This window comes from Neomonachus schauinslandi, chromosome 15, assembly GCF_002201575.2.
Source record: "Neomonachus schauinslandi chromosome 15, ASM220157v2, whole genome shotgun sequence".
In the NCBI taxonomy this organism is placed as follows: domain Eukaryota; kingdom Metazoa; phylum Chordata; class Mammalia; order Carnivora; family Phocidae; genus Neomonachus; species Neomonachus schauinslandi.
Genome location: NC_058417.1, coordinates 44,139,476 through 44,162,468, shown reverse-complemented (window position 1 = coordinate 44,162,468; position 22,993 = coordinate 44,139,476). Strand labels below are relative to the sequence as shown.

At 39.9% G+C, this 22,993-nt stretch overlaps 1 protein-coding gene across 3 annotated transcripts in view; it reads right to left on the bottom strand.

Moving 5' to 3' along the window:
• Positions 1–22,993, bottom strand: part of TLK2 (tousled like kinase 2) — a 118,968-nt gene that overhangs the window by 15,856 nt on the left and 80,119 nt on the right. For 2 of the 3 annotated variants that reach the window (XM_021678489.1, XM_044921889.1), the window contains 7 exons: positions 22,674–22,810; positions 16,957–17,109; positions 14,150–14,216; positions 12,581–12,678; positions 10,940–11,021; positions 6,176–6,267; positions 930–1,019 (listed from right to left, as the gene is read on the bottom strand). In XM_021678489.1, the coding sequence (XP_021534164.1) occupies positions 930–1,019; positions 6,176–6,267; positions 10,940–11,021; positions 12,581–12,678; positions 14,150–14,216; positions 16,957–17,109; positions 22,674–22,810 (719 nt within the window). Of the gene's footprint in view, positions 1–929; positions 1,020–6,175; positions 6,268–10,939; positions 11,022–12,580; positions 12,679–14,149; positions 14,220–16,253; positions 16,310–16,758; positions 16,766–16,956; positions 17,110–22,673; positions 22,811–22,993 lie in introns of all 3 variants that reach the window. The other variant, XM_044921888.1, reaches the window with a different exon arrangement.

The following is a 22,993-nucleotide window of genomic DNA, read 5'->3' as shown; positions in this document are numbered from 1 at the left end:
TAAAATCACATTGCTGGTCCTTCCTTGAAAGATCCATCACTGTTCATCAGAATCTCCAGCTGGGGCAGAGACTCTTGTATAGTTCACACTCACTGGTGAGTGTCAGAGGTAGCTGGCACCAACTTGCGACAGTTACCAAGAGCCAACAGTTAAATCACTAAGCCACTGGTAGGATGAATGGACAAACAAAAGGTGGTATAGTCATACAATGGAATATATTTGGTCCTAAAAAGGAATGAAGTACTGGTAACATGCTACAGTAAGGATGAACCTTGAAAACACATCTTGTTAAATGAAAGAAGCCAGTCATAAAAGTCCATATACTATGAGTCATTCATATGAAAGTCCAGAATAGGAAATCTATAGAAGCAAAAAAAAAAAAAAAAATTAGTGGCTGCTTAGGGCTGGGGTCAGGGCAGGGGGAGAATAGGGGAGTGATAGCAAAAAATATGGGGTTTCTTTCTGAGCTAGTGAAAACGTTCTAAAAATGACTATGGCGATGATTGCACATATCTGTAAATATACTACAAGCCTTGAATTGTGTACTTTAAATGGGTGAACTATATGGTATTTAAATTATATCTCAATAAAGCTGGATGTATATTTTTTTAAGTTAGTAGCATGAAACCAGACGTGTTGAGAAATTCATTAATCACAGAAACTGTTGAATACTATGAATTAGCCCTATCCCCTCCCCACCGAGCTGGTTGTTAAACATTTACCAGCACACCATTACACATATCCTGTGGCTAAGAGATGTATTGCTGGCCCAAATGTGAATTCACACAGGATCATCTGCCCAGAAATAAATGCACTTGGTTCCCTCAGAGGTTATTTCCTTGACCCAGATTGAAACTCTAATCCATGAGTAGTCAACACACTGCAAGAGACCAGTATCAACTGCTAAGCTAAAACAGCACAGCACTTACGAGTCAGTGTCCAGTGAAAAGTAATCATACAGCTTAACTATCCTGGGATGATCCAGTTCTTTGTGAATCCGGTATTCCCTACATGCATGCCTGTAAACAAAGTGGAAAATTAACATTTCGTATTTTGGACGGTCTTTCAGACCTCTTCACGGCTACGCCTACATATTCTCTCATTGCTCCTTATTTCTGCCTATGCATTCCATTCAGGTTGGCTGGCCCCCCTATCTTTCCTCATCCTATTTTTACTACTGGTGTCTACCAAGTTGTTGAGAAAATAGCAGGTGCTCAAATATTTGTTGAATGACTAGATGCCAACTTTTTATCCCTTTCAAGTTCATTCTATCACAATCTCACCTCTTTGATATTTATACCCAATAGCAAAGCTTTAAAAATTATAAAGACAGTTTTTTCTCTCCCTTCAAAAGCTGATACTTCATATCTATAAATGTTTATATCCTGGGGCTACATCAAGGAGATCAATTTTGGCAATAAACTGCTTGGGTAAAAGGATTACAGATTATATAAGGCAATTAGCAGTGCTTTGTATTTGTTTGTTCTAGAATTCTCCTTACAAAAAGAATTTAAAGGGCTCTCAGCTTTACTTTCTTCTAAGAAAATATGAAACTGATAAAAAAAATTATGGAACCTGGGGCCTAGGTGGCTCAGTTCGTTAAGGGTCCAACTCTTGATTTCAGCTCAGATCATGATCTCAGGGTAGTGAGATCAAGCCATGCACAGCGAGGAGTCGGCTTGGGATTCTCTCTCCCTCTGCCCCTCCCCCTCGGCATGTGCGTGCATGCATGTGTGTGCGTGTGCGTGCACACACTCTCTCTCAAATAAACAAATCTTTAAAAAAAAGAAAATTACTGAACCCTAGTTTTCTTGGAATGAGAGTTTACATATACATATTAACATCTTTTTTTTTTTTTAGTGCTTTTCCAATTTAAAGTCATTTAATAAGATTAGGAACAAAACAAATTATATAATTTCACATATTCACTGAATTTTAAAAGAATTACAGAACAAATTTATTCAATATAATTACCAATAATTTTTGAAGTATTTAGTTCTTTTTTTTTTTTTTTTTTTTAAAGATTTTATTTATTTATTCATGAGAGACAGAGAGAGAGAGGCAGAGGGAGAAGCAGGCTCCCAAGGAGCAGGGAGCCCGATGTGGGACTCGATCCCAGGACCCTGGGATCATGACCTGAGCCGAAGGCAGACGCTTAACCATCTGAGCCACCCAGGCGCCCTGAAGTATTTAGTTCTTATTTACGAAGAGAGCAACAGAAAATTTTTCTATTTTAAGTAAGCTACCACCATTTAGTTTGGGGTATTTTCTTATAAGGCAAAGAGTCAGAAAAGAGAAACTTTCCAGAGTATGGTAAAATAAAACTAAGATGATGTTTTCTGAAACTGGTGTATTCCAGTATGTCAAAGATGCACAGAAAGTACTCAACTAAAGAAAAGCTGAGGAAACAAGCAGGAGAAGGAGGAGAGAGGAATAAGAATCTAAAATTAATTAAACATGTTTTTCCCGGGTAGAAACTGTGTTTGACTAAGCTTATTTTTTCAAGCTGCCACTTTTTACAGTTTTTTTGCTTCTTCTAATACTTCATTTCATCATCTTTATGTCTTTCTGAAAAGAAAAGACCTGCCAGCACTTAGGCAGAGCAGTGTTAGGACACCCACTACACTGGGACCTGGAAACCTGGCCCCGAGTCCCAGCTCTGTGACATCGCTTTTCGGGGCTTCCCCATGGCTGCACAGGACTGGAGGTTTCAAAGGATGCTTCCTGGAGATCCAGGCCTCCGGAGCCCCCTGTGCAGATGCTGAGCAAATGTAACTGTGGCCCAACCCCACATCCCACCTAAGCAGCGTCACACCTGTCTTTTTCAAATATCAAGATTCCGTGTAATAATTCATTCAGTAAAATTAAGGTGACGCTGTTCACAAAAACCAAGTTTAGAAAGTTAGGGACTAACTAGATAACCATTCAAGTCATTTCTTACGCTAGGCACGCTAAAAATGTATAGTTCTCTGCCATTCTGTTTAAACTTTTTGATTTTGTCGTACGTTTCAGAACAGAGACCAATTTCTCTATCAAGGTACAGAAAATAGAGGAAACTAAAGGAGGCAAACATTAAGAACCAAAGGGAGGGTCATTCAAAGTCCTGTCAACCAAGGGCATTTGCTGTGAACACTGAAAGCCCTCCCTCAACATCATGTCAGGCCCTAAGCCCGCTTCTCGTGCTTCATCAGGCAAGCCAGGAGCTCTGCCACATCCCTCCTATGTTCAACTTGTAATTTAGCATCCGAGGGATTAATGCACTACAAATACAGAAACTGTAATTAGAAACTGGAAGAAATGTATCCACTAACGTGTTAGTTTTTTACTCTCCTGTAAATGGATGTATATTTAGGCTTCCAAAATGATTCCGTCCTAAAAAATTAGAAGAGTATCATACACAAGAGTATACTAACTAATTCAGATACAATTATTTCTGTGGACAGCTTTATATGAAATGCTTCCTACTGTGGAGTTTTTAATATGTTGTTTGGGGGAGTTAAAGAAATCCTGTGATACTAATGCTTTAATAATGCAAAAGTAAAACAATTTGCTTTTTGTTTGTGGGGGAAGGAGAGGAAAGGAGGTGCAGAAGAGAACTCAAAATTAAACAAAACAACAACCTTTAATTTTGAGTTCTTCCTTCCTTTTTACCCAAATAAATGTCTTGATTCCAGATGGGACTGGGAAGTCACTCCCATGACAGGAAAAGCAAAGACACTACTATGCAGAAGAATAGTACCATTTTCATATTTTATAATGTTACCACAACACTGAAGTGAACCACTTTTTAGTTTAATACGGAATTTTTAAAGCACCCTCTAAAATCTGTTATGAGCTTGATATAAGCCTTCTTTAAGTTCAAAGGCATTAATGACATTTTGCTAATTCACTATTATCTATATAGCCTGTATTCATCAGTATGATTTCATATCAAGCAAAAGCTTTCAAAGCAAGGTGGAGTGCTTATGAATTTCTCCCCAGGCGTGAATGGAAGTCACAAGAACTCTGCACACCCCCTCCCCCATGTGTTTTTTGGCTAGGAAATGGCCCCTGCAGAGACAGCTCCATAGAAGGTACTTGGTTGCCATGATTCCCACCTCCAGTGAGGAAACAGAGGTAGGACGGCACCACTGTGAGACTGCAGCTGGACCAGTCGAGAGCTTAGAAAAATGAGACAACCCCCTTCACTTGCGCTATGACTCCGCCTGGTAGAGAAATGTGAGACAGATCCCCAATCTCTACCCGCTAGCACTTGAAACAGCTTGCCAAATGTGTCGCGGAGGCATACAGTCCCGGCTTCAATCCCTCACTGTTGCAAAAGGCTAAGGCAAGCAGCACCCCTCCTACAGTTACCACAGTGTTCCTTCCAGAGTTCTCTTTCGGGCCAGCCTAAAAGCTGGACACTGAGACCAGGCAAAGTATGGGTCAATCCCAACACAGGAACCATTTTCTCAAGGTTGACCAAGGCTGGCCCCTTGTGAAGTCAAGTGGTTTAGAGTGGTCAATGCACACATAAGATAGAGAACAGCCTCCAAGGAGAGCTGAAGAGCATTTTTAAAGAGAAGCATGTATAGTTCTAACACCCTTATGTACTGAGAGTCTCAATGTAATGGGGACATTTCTCATTTATAACTGGTCAGAACAACATGTGGTTTCCTTCTCTGCAGTGCTCCTGGCGTTCACTGTGGTATGCCATTCGTCCCCGCACGCCAAGTCACTGGAATGCACTTCTAATAAAGTAACTGCTCCTCAGAAGCATCTGGACTGCAGCTGCCTGTCACGTAGGATACACATGCAGGATGCCATGCATAAACCACACATCATCCCTTTGCCTACCTCTGCTAAGCCCTACTTCCCTTAATGCACAGGAACCCCCACCTCTCCAGGGCTGAGTGCCACTGCCAATCTGCACGGAAAGGAAGAGTTCCTGGACCCCCCCCGTAAGTAACGGGTACAGTAAGAGTTGCCCTGGTCCATGCCCCAAGAACCAGTTGATGATGTAGAAATGAGATTTAGCAGCCAATTAAAAAATGGTTACTTCAAAGTCCACTGCTTTTTTCCCCTCCAAAGTATTATTATTTATAAGAAAAAAAAAAACAACTGCTTTTAATAGAAAGGAGGTGGGTTGTTTATGTCAAAAAGGGCTGTCTTGGGAAGGTCTGCCTTCGGCTCAGGTCATGATCCCAGGGTCCTGGGACCGAGTCCCGCGTTCGGGCTCCCTGCTCAGTGGGGAGCTGCTTCTCCCTCTCCCTGCCGCTCCCCCTGCTTGTGCTCTCTCACTCTCTGTCAAATAAACAAAATCTTAAAAAAAAAAAAAAAAAAAGGGGGGGGGGCTGTCTTCTCACTTCAGGGTTAGGGCATTTCTAACTCAGGGCTTGTACCTGTAACAAGGAAACAATACTAAGCCCACGGAGGGATCCTAAAAGCAAATTAAGTATGCGTGGCTTCCAAACCAAATGAGCCACGAATTCCTATGTTCTGAAGCTCAGGGTGGGGGAAACAAGGAAAACCTGATATTAGTGGATCTAAGAAATTCACACCTGTACATGTAATAATCATTCCTTCTAAAGAAGTCACTCTCCCTAAATACGGCGGAGGACCACCACTAGCGACTTGCAGAAGATGGGCAAGCACAGTAAGCAGGACACCGAACACGGAGAATTCTCAGAGGGGAAACCGTGAGGGCGAGGTGAGCGAAGCACTGAGGAGCTGAAGGAGTCAAACAAGCACCACTGACGCATCCCACATACCCCCACCGTCTCCTTCAGGATGAAATGACTGAAACAGCAGAAAAAAAGTCCCTCCCCAAGCTCCCCGGGATCCCCAGGGCACTATTATCTGCTCTCTACAGACAAGCAAGATGGTTTCTGAGGCTTTGCCTGTTTATTGTAGCTAATGTTAGACACACAATGGAAAGGGAGGTTAAAGAGCATGGGTTTGGGATTGAGGGAAGTCTAGATTTAAATACCAGCTCAGCCATTTTTTAACTATGACTTGAATTCTGTTCAGTTTCAGTTTGCTCATCAGTAAGATGGAACAGTTACTCAGTCTGCTAGGACAGTGAGGAGGAGTAAAGGACATCCCCACAGCAAGACACGTACTGCTGGTAACACAGGCTCACACTACAGCCACCATGACTGAATTCTGACAAATCACACACTCTGGCGTCACTTACTTGTGGTAATTCTCCTTTTTCTCATCTCTCCAGTTTTTATTTAACTGGTGAATTTTCACAGCTACATATCTTTGTTCTGTTAGATCAAATGCCTACAAAGAAAAGGAGTAAGTTATATTCTTGATAAAAGCTAACAAGAATTACAGGCAAGTAACGGATCTGAAGATTCTATTTAACACATGGATGTAGTCAAAACCCAAAATGCATTATTAAATACAAACAGCCATGGAGGACAACACATCACGTACTTGTTTCAGAGTTACAACCATCTTCTTAAAACTTGCGACCAGATAATTTAGAAGTCTCCAGATGCACTGGCACCAAGGGGCTTAGAAAACAACCCAGCAGACACCACAAGCAGCAAGTCAGCCTGTGCCTTACCAGTCCCTTCCAAGCAGTTTCTCGGTGGACACCACCCACCCTCTCTGGGGACCTGCTCCCCTGGGCTGTATCTCACCCCTCTGCTGACACTGAGACTTGGCATATGCTTCCCTAGCAAGTCCTGCCGCTTTTGAAATGCTGGGGACACAGACTACCTGCTCCGTGAGAAATAGCCCCTCCAGATATTCCTTTTCACTATGTTTGTTAGAAAATAACCTCGTAATTTGTTATACTGTGTTTATTAAAACACAAACAGAAACAAAAAACAGTCCTATCCATATATGATGGTAAAAGGCAGTTTTTGATCCCAGCAATGTCTAAAGTTAGTCACACCAGGTCACTTCTCTAGCACTGTCCAAAGAAAGGGACAGACTTTCCCCAAAGACCACCACTACTGACCAAGTCCTCCAACAGCTTAGGTAGTGCTGTGTCATAGAGGGAAGAAGGGAAACAGGTGGGTTTTTGAGGATGCTGGGTGTAAATCACAATTTGATAAAGTGAGTAGTATTTTAATATAATAGGAAATTTCTCTTATACAAAAGATTTACTGGGCGCCTGGGTGGCTCAGTTGGTTAAGCGACTGCCTTCGGCTCAGGTCATGATCCTGGAGTCCCTGGATCGAGTTCCGCATCGGGCTCCCTGCTCGGTGGGGAGTCTGCTTCTCCCTCTGACCCTCCTCCCTCTCATGCTCTCTGTCTCTCATTCTCTCTGTCTCAAATAAATAAATAAAATCTTTAAAAAAAAAAAAAAAGATTTACTGAGCAATTCTTTTGGAATGAATAGTTTTTCTTAGTTTTTAAAGTTCAGATGAGAAACTTAATACTTGAGTTCCAACACTATTACCACCCATCTGCCAGTTTCCACAAGTGTATGAACAGACGAAGGTAACAGGCACAGGAAGAGTCCATGAATAGTGATGATTACTGTTCAACGAATTTTTTAAACTGTAAGCTACCTCAGGAAAGCACTAAATGCAAGAGAGGGCTGCTTATAAAAGAAACTTCCAATTTATACTAAATTTAAACCAGTAGTTTTTAAAATATAGAAACCACACAATTCAAACAGAATATCTTATTTCACAGAAATGGAAATTCTTACAGACTCTAAAGTCTACCTGCAAGCTTGTATACCATCTTGGCTTTACGGTAGAGAACCGTTCCAAGCCATTAAAAGCCAGATCAAATAGCACCTAATTTATAAGAGCACTAATGATATACAAGTGTCTTTTTCTCCACCTACCATACTGTATTTCTGAATCCAAGACACTATGATCCACCACTGATTTTAAGAAGGGCCTCTGGGGAGTGGAGAAAAGCAAAAGAAGAACTACACGGAATGCACACAATGCTGGAGGAAGCACCTACATTTCAGGAATGTTAAAAGGTTTAAGGAACACACTAGGAAAAAAAAAAACAGGATGAAGAAATCACTAACTAGCAACTGGGAAGCACCAAGAACAAATTTTGATGTTTTAAAGAAGGAGTTGTCTCACTTGTGGGTTTATAGCCAAAAGAATTAAAAGCAAGGTCTCCAAGAGATCTCTGCACACACATGTTCAAAGCAGCGCTATTCACAACAGACAAGAAGAGGAAGCAGCCCCAATGTCCACTGCCAGATAAATGGATAAAGCAAATGAAGCATGTGCATACAATGGAATGTTATTCAGCCTTAAAAGAAGGAAATCCTATCACCAGCTTCAACATGGATGAACTCTGAGAACATTATGCTAAGTGGACTGAGCCAGTCACTAAGAGACTATTGTGATTTCACTTATACAGGTATCTGACAGTAGTCTAATTCATAGAAACGGAAAGCAGAACAGTGGTTCGCAGGGGCTGTGGGAGGGCAATGGGAGAGCTGTTGATTAATGGATAAAGTTTCAGTTTTCTAAGATGAGAAAGTTCTGGAGATCTGTTTCACAACAACATAAACATACCTAATGCTACTGAACTGTACATTTAAAAATGGTTAATGATGGTAAATTTTGTTTTTTTACCACAACTGAAAAAGTTTATCAAAAATAAAAAATAAACCAAGTGTATGATTCAAGAATGAAAATAAAAACCAAGAAAGTAAAAGGAAGGAAAGACTAAAAGCAAAAGTTAATGAAAAGAAAAACCCAAATTAAACAGTAGACTTGATCAATAAGATAAAAAGCTGATTCTTACAGGGGGAAAAAAAAAAAACACTGACTAACCTCTCTGACCTATCAGTCGAGATACAAAAATAAACATTTCATTAAAAAAAAGAGAAATAACTAAGGTATGGATATTTTTAAATCAAGGTGAAACAGAAGATTTTCCAGAAAAATTAAATTATCAAAAGAGAGGGAGAAGAAGAGAGAGAAAATGTGAATAAATCAATAGTTGTAGAAGGAACTTAAAAAGGTGGTCAAAAAGTTTACCTGTATAATGATATCCCCCCACAGGATTCTGAGTCTGCTCTAACTTTCAAGAAGCCAACAATTCCTATACAATGCATTCCAGGGCATGGGGGAAAAATATATACATAGGCACAACTTATTCTGGATAAGCTAGGACACAGAAGCTAGACAATGCTGCCTATACACAAAGGATAACTATGGGCCAGTCCCACTTACAAACATAGGTAACAAAATACAATAAACTAGAAAATCAAGCCCAACAGTACATTAAAAAGAATGAAGGGGGCAGAAATCGGAGGGGGAGACGAACCATGAGAGATGATGGACTCTGAAAAACAAACTGAGGGTTCTAGAGGGGAGGGGGGTGGGAGGATGGGTTAGCCTGGTGATGGGTATTAAAGAGGGCACGTTCTGCACGGAGCACTGGGTGTTATGCACAAACAGTGAATCATGGAACACTACATCAAAAACTAATGATGTAATGTATGGTGATTAACATATAACAATAAAAATTAGAAGTAAATAAATAAAAATAATATTCTAGTTCTGGAAGTGGATTGTGATGGTAGCTGCACATTATGAATATACTTAATGCAACTGAACTGTACACTTAAAATGGTTAAAATGGCAAATTTTATGTATATATCACCACAGTAAAAAATTAACATTAAAAAAAGGAAAACTGCTGAATCATCATGTTGTACACCTGAAACTAATATAACATCGTGTGCCAACTACACTTCGATTAAAAAATACACACACATACACAGGCACTAATGGTTTTGGAAAATACAGTTATTTTTTATAACAATAAAAGGTGGAGGATGGGACGCCTAGGTTGCTCAGTTAGTTAAATGTCTGCCTTTGGTTCAGGTCATGATCTCAGGGCCCTGGGATCAAGCCAACTATCAGAATCCCTGCTCAGCGGGGAGTCTGCTTCTACCTCTGCCTCTGCCCCTGCTTGTGCTTTCTCTCTCAAATAAATAAAATCTAAAAAAAAAAAAAAAAAAGGGACACCTGGGTGGTTCAGTCGATTAAGCCTCTGCCTTTGGCTCAGGTCATGATCCCAGGGTCCTGGGATCGAGTCCCACATCGGGTTCCTTGCTCAGCAAGGAGCCTGCTTTTCCCTCTGCCTGCCTCTGTCTCTCTCTCTCTCTGATAAATAAAATCTTAAAAAAATATATTAAAAAAAAAAAAGATGGGGGGTAGAACTAGTTTTTACCTGAAATGAAAACTAATTATTTTGTCCAAAAGATTTCCCATATATAAATTCATAGGGCATAACGTAAATCCCAACAGTGAAGGCCGCATCTCGGGAAGAGGGACTTCACAGGGCCATGTAGTAAAGACCATTTAATAAACGGATTCTGCATGTAAAAGCCTGGTGCTAGAAACACCTAGAAACTGAAGGAGGTGGTGACCAGTGAACATGTTATTGGATCTGCAGTTAGCCTGAAAACCAGGTGAATTTCTCATTTAGTACAATTGACCAACTGGAGGCACAGTGGTCTGAACTTCACTGGCCTGGCCGAAGCCAGGATGCTTCTTCGGAACGCCAGAGTTACTAAACGCTCAGACTCAGAAGACGAGAACATTTTAAAAACAAAAAGCAAGTTTTCAAGTAAGAATTAACTTTAACACATCTATTTTGCTAAAAAAATTTATAAAAATAAAAGTAACACATACTTTTTTCTAACAAACGTAAGTGAGGCAGAAAGTATAGAACCAGAATAAAAATCACCGCAATTTCACTACCCAGAAAATGTTTTTCCTTCCTGTTTTTTTTATTTTTCAAACTTGAAAATATGGCAAACTACTGTATCCTGCCTTAGTCACTTAGGTTTACTGGAAGCAGTTCTTCTAAAGATACAGGTTCTTAGAGTTTCTGAATTTCAACAAATAGACATCAACCTGCAATTATCACTATTCTTAATGTTCTCCAAGTTGTTAATAACCAAGAATTCAATGCTTAGTCTTTGTACCCAGTTTCTTACACTTACCTTGTAAACTTCACTGAAACCTCCTCTACCCAAAAGATGTAACAACAAATATCTGTCATTTAGCGTTGGATGATCTTTAAATCTGTGGAAACAGAAAATACAGAACATCCTGAGTTTAAGGACTACACAATCTTCCATGCTGGCAAAATTCCCAGAACACCTCACATGCTATACACATGATTATAGCTGCTGCTGCTAGTTTGGTAGCAACACTGACACGGCTAGTTGTGAACATGAAGTAATAAGCTCTACGGTTCAAGGAGACCGCCTAATGACAGTGAACAGCACTGGCCGTAGAGAACCGTAAGCCATAGGTGCCAGCCTCAGCGTAGCCACAACTGGACCTGTAACCTTTGTTGACCTTCCTCCCCTTCTGAAAGGTAGCTGTGCAACTCCCAATACTATCCACCTGCTCTAAGGTGAGGGGGGGTACAGACTCCACCAGATCAGGGATTTTCAAACTGTGCTACCCATTTCCTCCAAAGTATTCCCACCATTCCCAAACTAATATAATAAAGTTCCAAGATATTTCCCAGGGCCTTAAAAATGGATCTACTAAGGAAGTCACATGTTCTATGTGCATTCATATTCTCTCTTTAAGACAGTTTCATGATATAACTGTTTTCCCCACAGAGGACTCCACCGTGTTGTTTTCTAACAATAAGTATACAAAGATAGGAGAGATGCTGACAAAAGTAACTTCATAAATATTTCTACCTAATTCTGGATCTTAAATAGCCCCACTATTAATCCTGAAATTATTTTCATTTGGAGACACTGACATGCCTGCAGAGAGAGGCGACGTGACCGTGGGGCGGTCAGCTCTGGAGCTGTTCAGTCGCACAGGTATGGGTCCCTGATCAGGCTGACTTGAGTTTCACTGGGCTACTGCGAAGATGAGCTGACAGCATCAGGGCACGAGGCACTGTGCCGGACACACAAAGAGAGCTCAGTCATGGGAACTGTGGTGCCTGACACTTCACAGAAAGGAAAGCCCATGGCTCACACTGGCCAAACAAAAATACACAAGCTACAGCTATGCCCCAAAAATTGATGGTCCAGAGTCAGAAAAACAAGAGAAGGGAAGGAACAGATTCTGGACTGAAGCTACTTCCCACTTTAATCTACTTTTCAGTTGCAATCCTTTAAATGACTTATAAACAAAGGTGGGCATTCATCTACAATTAATGCACTGAACTTAAGAGAGTCTTGTTTAAAATCTCAACACCCAAATGGCCCTTAAAGGTCATTGCAAAACCAGTGCCATCTCAACCCGGTATCATTCCACGACACCACACTGTCACCCATGCTTCCATTTAGCAAGGTTCTGCAGGAATCTAAATATACAGTGTATCCCAACTACGTACAACTGCAAAGCTATATTGTTTTAGTGACCTCTACTGTGTCAAAGTGCTGTAATACATGTATAGATATTAACATATAAATCTAATATATTTACATATATTTAAACTAAAGCACATCATAGTTATGTTCACAAACCTGTATTATAACCTTGCAACAGAGCTAAATACACTGTGGAATCATTTACCCAATTTATAATACGCAGAAACATCATTCTTGACCATTCATGTCAGAAAGTGTTCAGCAATCTCCAACCCAACATACCCCCAAGTTGCTTACTGTGAATTATCTTCATTATGTATCCTTTTTAGTTCCCTGATATGTAGATTTCTAACCCTTTCTAGCCTTTCCAGCTCTGCCTGGATCTCTGCTTCTTCCTAAAGTGAAAAGGAAAGAAATAGCTCAGAACACAGGACACCACCTTTTCAGAATCTCATTTCAAAAACAGCAGACATTTCTCTTTTGAAAAACTAAAGGAAAATGTTTCTTTCGAACTGAAAAAGTTTTTAAGATAATCATAAAAAACAAGCCCACAGCAAATAATAAAAAAATTCAAACCATACAAAGGAGAACACAAGTAAGAAAAAAGCCCTCTGCTCCCAAGTCCTCCTCTCTATTATGCCCATTCCCCATATGTAACTGCTTTTAAGTGTCTTGTGTAAATTTCCAGAAATGTTCTCTGTTTTTACATATAGGCACACACATTTTTCTTTAAACAAAAATCAGATTCTCTATCTGGTTCTGCTCTGTAAGTATGGATCATGCTTGGTGCCTTAAGTTCCACTGATTTAACAAGATCTGAGAACCCAGTGGGGAAAAACAAACACACACCAAGAGCAGTTTATTAAATGCTTATTGACCATCATCACTGTAAGTGGCATCTACCAAAAATGTATGGGCTGTTAAATTTAGGAGATGAGCAACTACAACCAAGATGCCTCTGTGAACACTGTCAACAATTTTTATGTGGGTGCCTTCGTGTTACAATATGGCTTGTACAAGACCTTCTCTTCTTAGCCAGTTTAGGCAAGAGATAAGAGCTACTATGTGATTTAAAATATCCTAAGGGTTTTTGGGTGCCTGGGTGCCTCAGTTGGTTAAGTGTCTGCCTTCGGCTCAGGTCATGATCCCAGGGTCCTGGGACTGAGTCCCGTGTCAGGCTCCCTGCTCAGCGGGGAGTCTGCTTCTCCTTCTCCCGCTCCCCCTGCTTGTGCTCTCTCTCCCTCTCTCTCTCTCTCGCGTGTGCGCGTGTGCATGCGCACATGCACTCTCTCAAATAAATAAAATCTTTAAAAAAAATAAGTAAATAAAATAAAATATCCTAAGAGTTTTCATATCAAATCTGAACCACCTACTCATATTGTATTTAATTTTTACTATAAGGATAACTACTTATGAAGCTTTATGACATATACAGAATTATCTATTGGTATATCATTGGTTGAAAAAGTGCTCCCACTGGGTGGCTGGAGTTGACTCAAAAATTGAAAGACATTTCATCATTAGAAATACAAAAGGGGCGGGGTGCCTGGGTGGCTTAGCCGGTTGAGCCTCTGCCTCTTGATTTCGGCTCAGGTCATGATCTCAGGATCCTGAGATTGAGCCCTTAGTCGGGCTCTATGCTCAGCAGGGAGTCTCCCTGAGATTCTCTCTCTTTCAGCTCCTCCCCCCTGCTTGTGCATGCACTCTCTCTGAAACAAACAAATAAAATCTCAAAAAAAATTAAATACAAGATGTGATAGTGAGCACAACTACTCAAAATTTCTGCAGGTATGTCAAACCATGACATCTGCTCCAATACCACATGTAAACTAATTTCTCCAGACATATTTTTCTCATTACACTTACCTTTTTAAGATGACCTAATCTAAGTTTGAAGATTTCTTCTTGTTCATGGTATTCTGCTAATGTTAACCTGGAAGATAATGGTAGAAATCCCAGTAAATTATTTGAAATCGTAGTGTGCCTATTAAAAGACAAATGCCAAAGCATGTTGTACAGTATATTCAGTCTCTCTGTTAAAATAACTAAGACAGATTATCTTGCAATCCTTTGACAAGAGAAAACTTCTTTGATTTATCAGATATGACATGAAGAAAGGACTGCAAAGCCAGAAGACTAATTTGTAAAAAATGAGAAAATAAATGAGCTATATTTTTATGTTATTTATGAAATGAGTTTTGTCCATACAATCTCAGATGAAAATCCACTGGGAGAGGTAGCCAAAAGTTACATGCCTAGGTTTGTTTTCTTTTTTGAAGGGAAAATAGTAAGGCAATGGATTTGATTATTTCTGATAACTCTTAGACTCTGCTACTATAATAACAAGGAGAAGAATGACACAGTGGAAGAGTCCAGGATTTGGAGTCTGAGGTCTAGGGTTCAAAGTGCAACTCAGGCCACTGGCCATGGGACCTTGGACAATGAACTTTAATTTAAGTCTTAGTTTCTTAAAAATGCAGCAAGCAATGATCCCCATCTAACAAAGCTGCTGTGCCTATTAAATGAGAATGTGAAATAATCCATAAATTGTAAAAAGGTATTTAAACACAATTCTCAAAGAGCTGACTTGATGGCTGATCACTTATTCTGTGTTCCACCTACCCCAATCGAACCCTTACATCGTAAGAATGAGCCTTTAAGGGTGCCTAGATGGCTCAGTTGGTTAAGCAACTGCCTTCGGCTCAGGTCATGATTCTGGAGTCCCGGGATCAAGTCCCACACTGGGCTCCCAGCTCACCGGGGAGTCTGCTTCTCCCTCTGACCTTCTCCCCTCTCATGCTCTCTCCCATTCTCTCTCTCAGATAAAAAAAAAAAAATTTAAAAAAAAAAAAAAAAAAAAAGAATGAGCCCTTAAGAAGTGACAGCTTGGGGCGCCTGGGTGGCTGAGTTGGTTGAGCCACTGCCTTCGGCTTGGGTCATGATCCTGGAGTCCCGGGATCGAGTCCCACGTCGGGCTCCCTGCTCAGCGGGGGGTCTGCTTCTCCCTCTGACCCTCTTCCCTCTCATGCTCTCTGTCTCTCATTCTCTCTCTCAAATAAATAAATAAAATCTTTAAAAAAAAAAAAAAAAGAAGAAGTGACAGCTTACTCCTCCAACTTTACTCTCTTCATACTCTAGAAGTACACACATATACTTCTAAGTTTCAGATGTCATTATTTAGATATATTCTAAATAGCAGGAGAAACAGCTATCCTATCAACCAGGTAGGGCTACAAAATAGTCTCTGAGGTCTGACTAAAATAAAATTAAAAGAATAACAAGAAGAAATGTATCCACTAGGGCTGTTACACCTGTCTCTTCACAGTGGCAGACATACTTACATCCATTAATCCATATCACACCAGTAAAAAAGGGAGAAATGAAAAATCATAGCTAGGGACTCTCCCTGCCTAAAATAGGTTCAATACCAGGAATGATAATGTGACTCACTCTAAGGCTCCAGAGGAATGTTTTTGGCTTCTGGCCAAAGGAAATGAGCCAAGTTACAGATACTCTAATTAAAAACTGGACTGAAAGCCTTCCAGCTTGGATTTGACACAGGACTCCAGATGGCAACTGCTTACTGACACACCACTGGCCTGGACTGAATTCTAATTATTGTTCTATGGCTAGGAAACAGCCTATGCCTTCTACTACTCCTAAGCCAATGGTCTTAAGCACTAGCATTTAATAATTTTCAAGTAATACTGGAGGGAGAGTCCCTTCACAAAATATGGGAGTGATAGCAAAAGAAGACAATGATCAGATTAATGTGTACAACATGTGCCCAGAAACTCTCAAATCTGGGCTCCTACTTGGACTTTCTGAAAGGAAATATTTCAAATATAGAATCTAGTTTTAAAATATTTATTTATAAGAATGAAGATGTTTCCCAAGCTTATTCACTGTGTGTATTTTTATCACTACACTCAATGTAACTATTAGTTTATTCATCTGTTCATTTCCCCTAAATAAACTGTGAGCTCCTACGGCTGGGGCTGTATCCTTTAGCTCTGTATCCCCAGTCTCCAGAACAGGGCCAAGTGTATAATAAGCATTTAACACAGATTTATTAAATGAATGTCAAGGAAAAGGCTCCTCAACACATCAGGTATGTATGGAGTGAGTACTGGCATTAAGTTAAGCCATCGTTCTCACTAGAATGGGATGTCATGGGCTTTTAATGATATAGTACAAATACCATTATACTTGAGGTGGATTATGGGTTAATATGTTTTTGAGACCTGATATGAAAACATAAAGGCAAAAGACGTATTTTAAGTAAGTAATATATAGTAATATATAGGTAATTCCCACAAGATGGTACCAAAGCACTATAACCCAGAACCACACATAAGCAACTATGTCATTTGACTACCATGATGACATTACATTTGTTACAAGAGTGGCCAAAGACCATGACGTCAAGTTAAGTGACATTATTTCTCCCACTCATTCGAAAATACCTAAATAACATCAGGACTAAGAAAATGAATTAATTTTACATGGTTTTTATATATAAGTTGTGAGTAAATCCATTAATGTAACTAAAAAGAAAGCTAATGCTCTAGAAATCCCCATAATTTATCATTTTGTCCAGTGGCACTTAACAGGATATCAGTATTTTGGGGGAGAATGTGGTACCTCACAGTTCACGTGAATAAAGAACATACGTTTCATTTTCAGCTCCGTTGGTCTTGCTTTTCCTCTGTTTCTGCTCATTGGTTGCTGGAGGGGCTTGTCCCATGGCAGGAGGTTTCCGCTTCGCTAACATTTTCCGTTGTCTTTCTATCTCTTCCCTCTGTGAATTTATCCTTTCCTGCTGCCTGGAGATATAAAAGATGTTGCATAGAAGGTCAAAAAAATTGTAAGACAGCTGCAGAATACACACAAATATCTTGGTACCCACAGATTTTGATAAACTTCAAAAAAATAAGCCCCTTTAAATCAAGTAAAGATTTGATTTTAACTTCAGGTTGGAAGAGTCAAATAACCGACGACAAAGATTTTTTTTGGAATGAGTCTGTGCTTTAAGACAGTAGTTATGATTATTCTCAGAACAGGAAAGTAGGCAGGAACAATATCCAATTTTCACTGTGACCTTATTTTCTGACTCAAGGAAGAATTTTTTTCTCTCTCTCTCTTACTTTCTTTTAAAGATTTATTTGTCAGAGAGAGAGAGAGAGAGCAAGAGAGCACAAGCAGGGGGAGCTGCAGAGGGAGAAGGAGAAGTAGGCTCCCCAGTGAGCAAGAAGCCTGATGTGGGACTCGATCCCAGGACCCTTAACCAACTGAGCCACCCAGGCACCCCTAAACTAAGGTTCTCAAAAACAAGTACGTTCAGAGAAAGCACAATGAGGCCTTGCAACTCGTAAAAACTCCTTAGGGAATGGGACATAAAATGAATTCACAAAAAACATATATAAAGATTCTTCAGATATCTAACACCATCACCATTAGAGGATTTCCTAATAAGAAGTCTGAACTTTCGGGTGCCTGGGTGGCTCAGTTGGTTGGGCGACTGCCTTCGGCTCAGGTCATGATCCTGGAGTCCCTGGATCGAGTCCCGCATCGGGCTTCCTGCTCGGCGGGGAGTCTGCTTCGTCCTCTGACCCTATCCCCTTTCAGGTGTTCTCTCTCTCTCAAATAAATAAATAAAAATTAAAAAAAAAAAAAAAAAAAAAAAGAAGTCTGAACTTTCTATAATAAACCCATTTGCAAATTAGGAGTCAGTAAAAATATCAATCTAAGAAAACCACTTTCTCTCATGTATGCCTAACAGATATTTAGGTTTGGAGAGCTGGCATATTAAAAATATACCAAGATTTAGGATTAACCATTTAAAAGACTAAAATCTTTAAATCACCTACCCTAGTTGAGAATCAAATGCTAGCTCCCTTCTCCTTCTCTCTCTACCATGCTTCTCCCACCTCCTTTATTGATCCCATCTTCATTTCTGCAGAATAATGGAATCTAAGTTGTTTTTTTTTTAAGATTTTATTTATTTATTTGACAGAGAGAGAGATAGCGAGAGCAGGAACACATGCAGGGGGAGTGGGAGAGGGAGAAGCAGGCTTCCTGCCAAGCAGGGAGCCCGATGCGGGGGCCCGATCCCAGGACCCCGGGATCATGACCCGAGCCGAAGGCAGACACCCAACGATTGAGCCACCCAGGCGCCCCGGAATAATGGAATCTAAGTTGTTAACCTGTTTTCAAATGAGATCTATTCAACCCTCTTCCCTAAACGAACACTGCAGTAGTCAGTCTCTTGACCTTCCCTACACTCAGTGTATTTTTCTTGGAAGAATGGCAACCAAAAAAATTCCAAGGTAGATGCCCACAGTTTATGCTCCCATATCTGTAAGGACAATACTGTGAGCAAGATTAACCTAATCAAAGCATTGTAAATAAAAAACCATTCATCTGATAATACAATCCCACTGGGATCAGGATGAGCTGGTCACTAATGTCAATTTAACAGCAGAATGGAATCATAACTCAAAAGAGTTTTTGTCTGAAAAAAACCTCTCAACTATCATTAAAGATATGCCTCCCCACCAAAATACATGTATATGGCTTGAAAGAATTCTGGATTGAGACTAGAATCCTTAGGTAAAATCACAATCCTCTCTCTGACTCAGTGAATGCTTCAAGGAAAACAATGTCTCAGAACTGTCTCTCAAGAGGAGTTTCCCAATCAAAAAACTGGTAAAATATCTTTGCCTCCTTTTCTATCCTTTCATGGACCACGTGAGTGCAAAGCACAGTGAGCTCTCTGGAGATAACCATACAACATATAGTTTAAGCTATAAACTATAGTGGGCTAGCGGAGTGCAATAGTGTTTTGTTTTTGAAGATCAGTTGCTTTGGAAAATTGAGATTTTTAGCAATCACCTTTATTAAGCATAAAATAAAACTAATCTACTATTGTTTCTAGTAAGAATCCAAAAATTTGATCTGCAGAGACCCACCAAGAAAGGGGCCCCACAACCATCATATATATAAAGCATAAAGACAGGGAAAAATGATGCTAAAAACTTGGGGAAATCTTAAACTGCATATTCTGAGAATGAGAACACTTGCTTGAACATAAAAAAGGATGCACCAGAGATCACGATTACATATAAAAACGATTCCTACATTAATTCTTGATATTCTTGAAATGATTTAGCTATTTATACTTGCAAATAAAAATCATCTAAAGATAGTCCCATCAGTGATACTTCATTTAGGTTTATTTTGGGAGTACAGTTGGGAATTACATCAGTAAACGGTAACTTCTCTTAGAAAAGAACCATGTCTTATCAAGCCTTATACCTCCAACACATATGACAGTGCCTTTTAGAGTTGATCCTTAAATCCTTGCGCTGCATCAATTTTAGAGAATGATTGCCATTTATCACCCATAGAAAGAGAGTACTTCCACTATCTTTTACAGAGGTATTGATGATCTGATAAATCCGTCTCACTCCAATCTAAATAACCCTATTTAAAAAGCCATTACCTCTAAAAGAAAACAAAAGACAATCAGCCTTAGGCCCCATTACAGGCTGAAGTAGGTCACCTAAAAAGATATGTTAAAGTTCCAACCCCCAGGACTTCAGATTATAACCTTTGGAGATAGGGTCATCGAAGATGTCATTAGTTAAAATGAGGTCATACTGGAGTAGGGTAGGCCCTTAATTCAATATGACTGGTGCCCTTACAAAGGGAGAGAAGACACAGAGACACACGGGGGAACACCGTGTGAAGATGGGAGGCAGAGATTGAAGCTATGCTGCCTCAAGGCACAGAATGCCAAAGAATGATCCTCCCTAGAGGCTTCAGAGGAAGTATGGTCTGTTAACACCTTGGGTTGGGATTTCTGGCCTGGACTGTGAAAGAATAAACTTACGTTGTTTCAAACCACCTAATTTATGGCATTTTGTTACAGTAGCCCTAGGAAATGAATACAGGCACCTTCAACAGTAAAACTGTATTCCAGACTCCAACCATACTATACATAACCAGTGACAGAGGTATTAAAAAACAAATGCACATATTTTTAGACATCATTTTAACCAAATTATGTATCATGGAGTTTCTTATATACAGAGAATAATCATTTATGAGGATACCAAATATAGCCTTTACAAATGAAGAATCTCAATTTCTGCATTAAAACTGAAAGGGAATTAATTTATTAAAGTGAAACTAGAAAATAAAATACCTGTAATTAGTAGACAACAGCCAGAAACAGTTGCCCAAGAAAAGAGATGGATATTCTGTCATTTATATGACCTAAAACCATGAAAAAATGCTATCCACCTAGGAGGAACAATCCCTAGTTAAGGATCTAATTTAGACAGTCCTAACTGCTCTGATGGCTCTACACAAAGTCACCATTTTGTACTCTGTGAAAGATTTCCAGAACCTTCTGGGCCTCAGGGCAGCTGTTTACAGAGTAAAAAGATAAAATACTGCTATCAGCTAAAACTGTGAGCACTTCTCAAAAAGAAAATTAATTACATTTTGTATCTCTATACAAACACACTTTATTTTCAAAGTCTTTAGACATTTTAGAGACAGCCATCTAAAGAGTAACCACTGTCAGGAGTCACCATCACATCTAGGACTCAGTCTGAGCACTAGGTGGCTTTGGCCAGTATTGGGGATATAGCTTCCGGTCCCATTCTAATGAAACTGGTGTTCCACTTTCGGGGCAATTTGCAGGCCCTGGTCAGGGTGTCATGCCTTGGCGTACAGCCATTTCCACTGCCCTGGTGCATTTCTGCTCTCCCCAGCCACCTATGCTTAGCACTCGGAGTGGATGTTGTTCTGAGCCTCTGGCACCTGCCCTCACTCAAAAGGCTTTGTTTTTCTTCCTGGGTAATGTATCTTTGACTCAATAGCTAACCTCTTATCACACCAAATTACACATACTCAAGGTACATGTGTGAGGCAAAGACATACCTAAGCCAAATGGAGGGTAATGTATCACATATAAAAGTGACTGCTAATGTGCAATCCAGAGTTAGTATTATTAATAAGATCAGTATCTGTACTTTATTTCAGTTATAAATTTGTTGTTTCTTTATGTTTCATTACTATTAAAGGAGTCCCACACTCTCCAATTACTGCTCAGTAAGTTACTTCAGGAAGGAAAAAAGGAAAAGCAGTCTATGGAACCCTCCAACTCACGGTGACCTATAGATCAAATGTCTGAGAGCCCACAGTTAAAAACACAATGCCCTCCCCCCAGGCTCAGATGAAAATAATCTAACAGATAAAGACAAAGAAATAAGATATACCAAAAGATACTATAACCTAAAGATATATATATTTTTTAAGTCCAGAGCTAATCTTAGCTATTTACATAGTTGGAATTTTAGGATTATAAATGTTAATTTCCTCCTTGAAGTAAATACTTGAATGTTTCAAACCAAAGTTATGATAAAGTGAAAGAGTGCTTAAGATTCCAAGTTGCTGACAGATACACACTGTGGCTGGCCCCCAGCCTGAGCCCCTGCCTTTAAGGGAGCCACTCTCTAATGACTGGACACCGTCTCCTTAAAGGGCCTCAGGGGCATATCCTGTAAGGTTCTTCTAGGGTTTTATTTTGTTTTATACCTAACTCAGGACGTTCTTCCTCAGGTCCTTGCCCATTTCATTTTTCTATGGACCCAGAATCAACATGCTTACTGACTCCTCGTGAAAATTCATTACATAATTAAAAAGATAAGTCAAGTCCTCGATTTCTCTTCCTTAACTTCAGCAATTGATTCTTTTTTTTTTTAAGATTTAATTTATTGATTTATTTGAGAGAGAGGGAGGGAGGGAGGGAGGGACGGAGGGAGGGAGCGAAGCAGACTCCCTGCTGAGCAGGGAGCCTGATGCGGGACTCGATCCCAGGACTCCAGGGTCATGACTTGAGCCGAAGACAGACCTTTCACCGACTGAGCCACCCAGGTGCCCCAAATTCTGATTCTTTTAAACTTTAATGTAGAACATTTACTATTTCTCTGATTACTTTTGTCATTTTTTCTAGGACTTCACCTCATTCCCTACGTTTCTTTACACATGTAGGGACTAAAGCTGAATGAAAAGATGACTACCATGGCTAGAATTTTTAATTACTACAATTACAGAAAACTTAAAGCAACTTTTTTTTTTTTAAAAGATTTTATTTATTTATTTGACAGAGAGAGACATAGCGAGAGAGGGAACACAGCAGGGGGAGTGGGAGAGGGAGAAGCAGGCTCCCCGCGGAGCAAGGAGCCTAATGTGGGACTTGATCCCAGGACCGTGGGATCATGACCTGAGCTAAAGGCAGTTGCTTAACCGACTAAGCCACCCAGGCACCCCTTAAAGCAACTTTTCAACTGCAATTTAATCACTGCAGTTCACTTACTTGATAAGGTTCTGGAAAGCATAACCATCTGTCCATTGTTCAGTAAAAGAAGCCCCATGTCGAACGGTGGTAAAGTGGCCCAATCTCAAGCGGTCTTGCATGCTCTTATCTCTACACGCCATCTTCTCTTGTTTTGACTTAGGGGAAAGGACAAATAGAAAAGAACTTTATTCTCTGATGAGAACTCAGATATAGCATGGTGTTTACTTTCCGCACTATACTGATCAAAGTTTAGTAACTGGCTGACTCTACATGGTCTTCAGGAAGTACCCTAAAACTTTAAATAAATTCTCTGTATTAATGGAAAAAAGTGGTTTCCT